The 6,000-nt window shown below is 46.2% G+C and overlaps 1 protein-coding gene across 1 annotated transcript in view; it reads left to right on the top strand.

Annotated features, from left to right (window-relative positions):
* The first annotated feature begins 252 nt into the window (after positions 1–252).
* Positions 253–6,000, top strand: part of RUFY1 (RUN and FYVE domain containing 1) — a 52,412-nt gene continuing 46,664 nt past the window's right edge. The window contains exon 1 of the mRNA XM_036892680.2: positions 253–567. Within this exon, the coding sequence (XP_036748575.2) occupies positions 282–567 (286 nt within the window). The 5' untranslated portion in view covers positions 253–281. The remainder of the gene's footprint in view (positions 568–6,000) is intronic.

The following is a 6,000-nucleotide window of genomic DNA, read 5'->3' as shown; positions in this document are numbered from 1 at the left end:
GGGTGCATCCTTTAAGGAGACAAGGCCCAAGAGTAACTTCACAGAAACAAGTCCTCCAGTTGGTGGGTGTTTATGTGATGATTTGTACTTTCCCAAATTTTTTTAAAGTTAAACAAAAGAAACGAGGGAGGTAAAGAGGAAGAAAAACGTAGCGAACCTAATAAAACTGGTGACGGAGGCCCAAGTGCGCCCGCCCGCGCCACCCGCGCCACCCGCGCACGCCACCCGCGCGCCCGCCCGCGCCGAGTCCGCCGTTCGCCGGGCCACGTGATGCGGCCAAGATGGCCGACGGGGAGGACGGCTGCCCAGCAGGGCAGGCGCCGATGGCGGAGCCCAGGCCCGAGTCGGGAGAAGAGTTCGAGATCGTGAACCGGAGCCAGCTACCGGGAGCGGGCGAGCTGCGGGGCGCGGCGAGGCCGAGGCCGGCGGCCGACGGCTGGTCGGCGCCCATCCTGACCCTGGCGCGGAAGGCCACCGGCAACCTATCGGCGAGCTACGGAAGCGCGCTGCGCACGGCCGCGGGCCTGGGCGACGCGGACGGTGGCGCGGACGGCGCGGCGCGCGCAGGTAGGTTCCGGCCGGGCGCGCCCCGCGTGCGCTCGCGGGACCGCGGCTGTTGGCGGCGGGAGCCGGGCGGCCCCAGTGCGCTTCGCTTCCTGAGCCGGTTAGACGAGTTGTTAAAAAACCTGTTAACACACCTAGCTACTCGTCTGTGTTCTTTACACCGTGCAGCCCAGCCAAGATAAATACTTGAAGTCGGATGGCCTGAGATGGGGCGGCTCCCATACTGGGACCCTTCCCTGCTAGCGTGTGCCCCAGACAGCACCCTCACTCTCGTTAGTGGACTCCAGGCTAAGAAAACGTACGAGCTGAAGCTTAGGTAGTCTGGAATTTAAAAGTATTGAGAAATGAAGCCAGTACTGTTCTCTCCCGACTCACCCAGGAGTAAAGCACGAAGGTGGTGGTTCCAGGCGAGCCCTACCAGCAACTTGCTGTGTGATGCAAACGACTCACCACATTTCCAAGCCTGTAAAGTAGGGACTTTTTGATTCACCCAGTGATCGCTGATCACCCTTTTCAGCCCTTGTCAAAAAATGAAAACATTAAATGGTCATGCTATTAAGAGCCTGATTTAGAAAGCCCAATATTTAGAACTGTGCTAAGCATACAATACCCACTTACCCACCTGTGATATTTAAAGGTTAAATTTAATTCCATCTTCATAGAAAGTGCTCTGAGGCCGAGCTGACTAAATATCTGAGAAGCATTACGTGCCTTTGAGGTTTCTTGATTCCCCATCTGCTGGTAGATATGCTGTAGAAGTCATCAGCCAGCAGTACTAGAATAGTGAATTGTGAGAATTTAAGTGGTTAAGAAAGATTAATGAGTAGAGAAAAGTTTAAAACCTGCTTGATTGAGATTCTGGCAAGGAAAGTAGGACTAGAAGGTAATAAAAGAGCCTGTTCAACCCAGGGATCTAGTCCCACCAACTCGCCCACCTTTGTGCAAGTCAGTGGGTATTTAATTGTATATCCACCCCTAGGCAGGCAGTCCTGAGAGTCGAGGCAGGGGGTCTTCCCAGAGGCTCTTAGGTAGTTTATGGCATATAGTAAGCCAATGATAAATGTTAGCTATTCATTGGCAAATGAAATGTGCTAGTGCGTAGAACAGCACAATAATATTTGTTGAACAAACGCATATTTGAAAAGTGCTTGTTTTCCATTTATAGTAGTGCTATAAAAGCTAATACTGATACTATGCTTATTAAGTGCCAGGTAATAGTCTTAGATTGGTACATACTTTAATTCATTTAATCCTCACAGTAACCATAGCTGATAGGAGGACTGGATTCGTGGTGTGTGTGCAGTTAATGCAGGCTTTAATCACTGTGGCACTCAAAGAATAACCCCCACTTGAAATTTTTATTAATTTTATCTTTGAATTTGTGTTTGGGGAGTGAAGTCCGGTGGAACAAAGGAGCATTTGGGGACCTTGGAGCCGGGCTCATGTGTGGTCCCACCTTCCACTTGCCTTCCTGGGACAGGTTCTCAATTGCCCTGGCCCCCTTGGGCTGCTCCCTACCTCTCCCTGACCCCTACCTCTCCCTGACCCCACTCCGTGACCACTGCTGGCTTGGGGAGGGTTGAGGGGTCACACCCTCCGAATTTCAGGGCAGGGCTAGGTGTCCACTGCCTTGCCCCAGGCTGGCACTGGCTCAGCTTTTAGGCAGGTACCTGGGCAGGGCAGGGGCCTTGCCCACCCAACCAGATAACAACCGCATCCCTGCAGCAAGTCACGACCCCTTGGGATCAGGGAACGGGGAGATTGACTTCCAGGCCTCTGCCTATGTTGCTGGCCCCATGTGATAGGTGCCATTTTTATCCCCATTGTACAAAGAGAGAAACTGAATTGACTAAGTTCAAAGGGACGGAGCCAGAACTTGAACCAAGACAGGCTGCCACTCAAGCCCATGCTCTTAATCACAATGCTTCAATGCCTCCAAGCCTTTGACTTTATAAGCAAAATGCCATACTATATCCCATGTGGGTTTTTTAATTAGTCAATTTAAAGGAAATAAGTAAATAATTGCTTCACAAATCTGGCAAAAATTATGAACATGGCTTACTTACCAAGGGCTGAAATGTGGGGACCTGCCAGGATGAGCTTTGTGGCTAGTGCCCAAAGGTAGCCAGAATTTGAAGTCATCAGGTAGGACAGGCGTGGGGTGGGGAAAAGGAAGTGGACCCTGGGCAGCAGGCTGTGCAGAGGCCTCAGAAAGGCTAGGCTGAAGACAGTGGCTGCCACCTCAGCCAGGGCCAAGGGCTAAGCCAGGGCCGGCTCATTTGTCTCTTTTATTTAGCTGCTCACCCAGGCGGTGAGGAAGAGGTTTTCATAGGGAGCAGTGAAGGGGCAGAGACTGAAGGTGAGCAGCACTCTTGCCAGGCACGATTTTTTTGGTGATACAGGTTAAAGGATGATGTGGTGGACTGCTTTGAATACTTGTTTTTAAAATCTCATCCCATGTGGGGCCTGCTACCATAGCATGCCACAGTGATTGCATTCTTTGGAGTCATCTGGTTTAGTTTTTTGTTGTTACTGTTTTTTAAGTAGTAAGAGCACGTGGTTAAAAAAAAAGTCCAAACCCTACAATAGAACATTCAGAATAGAGCATGTCCTCCTATCCAGAAACTGCCTCCAATCCTATTGTATTTTTCAGAGAGTGTCAATGCATGTAGCACCCTCACTCATCTCTATACATGCAGTTTTCACATAAACCACAGAGTGTACACACACACCAGGCTCTACATCTTGCTGTTTAGAGAGGCGCTTCCTCCCAAGGAGGGATCACAAAGCATGCATGTTCTTGAGAATTAATGTACACAGCGTGATGTCCTCACGTGGTTATTCACGGAAGAGGGCATTCTTTCATTGCATAACTATTTAAATAGACAGATATATGCTTTTAGGTAGGTGGTATGTATTATGACTCTGTTCCCTCCCATGAATTGTATTTTCCATGTGACAAGTGCTCCTGAACTGCTGGTACAGCTCCTTGCAAAATGAAGCACAGTAACTTTTTCCACTTCATGTTGCTGAACGTAAGTTGAGATGCTATTGAGATAAGTGAAAATTCCTGAAAACTAGCAAAGTGTAAAAATGGTTTTCCTCCTTTCAGTACAGTATTATAAGACCTTTCGAGACACCAAAGGGCTCCTTGAAACTAAAAGTCAAGTTTATAAAGAATCTAGTCACTTCTCCATAATTCAGAATCCCAAGAACAAATCTGTAGCGCCCACACCCCGAGTACTTACACTGTACACCAAAGGTTACAACAAACTGACAGCTGTTTGTGGCTAGTAATTAAATTTTTTTTTATCCTGCACAACATAAAAGCATTTTTTTTTAAGCCAATTAGCAGGTTTTATCTAAAAATCCAGATCTTCATCTTGTGAAAACTCCATTGACCCGGCACCACTGACCAGCATTTCTCCAGCAAGAGGCTGGTCCTTGGCCAGTTTGCTGCCTGGAAATGGGCTGTAGGTTCCCTCCAGCTCATCATCCCACAGGCTCCTCTTTTATGTTCCAGGCCCCACCCCCATGTGACAGTCAAGGTCAAGATCCCTGATCAGACCATTTATTTGGCAATTCAGGAAGTATAGAACTTGGTGACATTTTGTGTGTTGCACTGAAACTGTTTTTAATGAAGCTTAAAGATGTGAATAGCTTGGCCAAGGTCACAAAGCTAGTAAAACTGAGAGATGGAACAGCTTAAAGATCCTTCCTGGAATTTTCCATAACTCTGTAAATGGAGCATAAATGAAAATAGATGACTAACAGATTAGGGGGATGGATGAGATGGCTGCACAACACTGACGGGTTCCCAGGAACGGTGGTAGTGAGGTAAGGCAGAGACATGGGACATTGTAAAATCTACTTAGCCTGTGAAAAAGACCCAGTTTATTCTTTAACTTAATCTTTAGGCTGTTCTTCCTCTTCTTCCAGCCCCCTAATTAAGTAAACAGGACAGGAGATAGACCTCTGAAGTGTAAATGAACCTATGTGGATAAAGAATGCCAAGATCAAGGTCAACACAGTCACCTAAATAACCCTATTCTTAAAACAAAACTTCAAAGGAATTATGAATGACCTGTATACATCATGCCTTATGTTGACCCCTACCCAAAAGGCCCTATAAAACCCCAAAACCCAAACCCTTAAGTGCACCTCCTCTCTGAGGTTGCCTGCACTCTTTGAGTGTGTATTTTTTGCCTTAAATAAAAACTTCACTGCTCAACCTAATGCATTTTGTCTCTGTGCTCTTCCAGTGGTGAGTCTTTGCTACTTTGCTATTTATTCTATTTTCCAGACTTAAGCACAAGTCTTCACCCTCTCTGTCGTCCTTCAGACAAGTAGGGAGGACTACTGAGATCTCTGATTTGGGCTCGCAACTTCCCGTCACTTGGGTGACCCGGACAGGATGCAGCTGTGCCATCATGCTCTTCAGTGGCCTGCCTGAATATCTCCTTTCTTTGCCTTTGGGAAGTTCTCAGAACATAATCTCTCTTCATTCAGTGCTCTGCGGCTTCCCCAAATCCTGGGTGGGAGGGACTTAGTTCCCACACTGTGCAGATCCAAGCAGACACTGGACACCAGGTGCCCTGGCTTTAGGGGTTGTCAAGGGATTTGCCCCATGCGGAACAGGAATTCAATGAACCTCCCTTTCCTCCCTCTGTTCTTCCTTGCTCTCTGCTACCTGCAAGGCAGCTGCCATTCCCTGCTACTCTCATTTTAATGAATTCCTTCCTTACCTACCCTCATCTGACCTGCTCAAGAATTCTGAGAATTCTTTCTCCTTCAGAGTCAAGAACCCTCCCCTGTCCAGGTTGAGGCTTCACCTAGTGCTCAGAGAGAGACCTCCCCAGACGCAGCTGCCCAGCAACAGTAGGAGCCATGGCCACCCAGCTCTGACCAGCTAAAACTTAATGTTTGCTCACATGACCCCCTAAAAAAATCTTCAGCTTTTAAAGTTGACATAAAATTCTTTGTCATAATTATAAAGTTTACATTTTCTGGTTTATCATAAATACAGAATTTTAAAAAAATTGTCACGTCACTCTTCTAAGTTTATAAAGTGGTATGTAAATACCTTAATGATTTGATACATGCCACTACCCATCTAAAAAATATCAAATACTTGAAAACTTATATTTTCCCTTTCATTCTTTGAACTTGAATTTCTATTCCACTTCCATGTTTTTAAAAATTTTATTGGTCATCCTGTCTCAGCAAAACTTCCTAAGTAAATTAAAAGTTAATAATTCTTGTGACCAAAGCTTGAAGTGTATAAAATACTTTTCTCCTGGAATGAATTACCATTAGAATTATTAGTAATGCTAAGGTGACAAAAGGAATGAAAGTATAATTTTTATAAATAATTATCATACATGAACTTTTTCTTGGAATTGCTTCTCCTTATAAGCTGAATGGTGTTAGTTTTTT

The sequence above is a fragment of the Manis pentadactyla genome, chromosome 13, assembly GCF_030020395.1.
Source record: "Manis pentadactyla isolate mManPen7 chromosome 13, mManPen7.hap1, whole genome shotgun sequence".
Taxonomy (NCBI): domain Eukaryota; kingdom Metazoa; phylum Chordata; class Mammalia; order Pholidota; family Manidae; genus Manis; species Manis pentadactyla.
The sequence above is the reverse complement of the archived record's forward strand: the minus strand, read 5'-3'. Positions and strand labels throughout refer to the sequence as shown.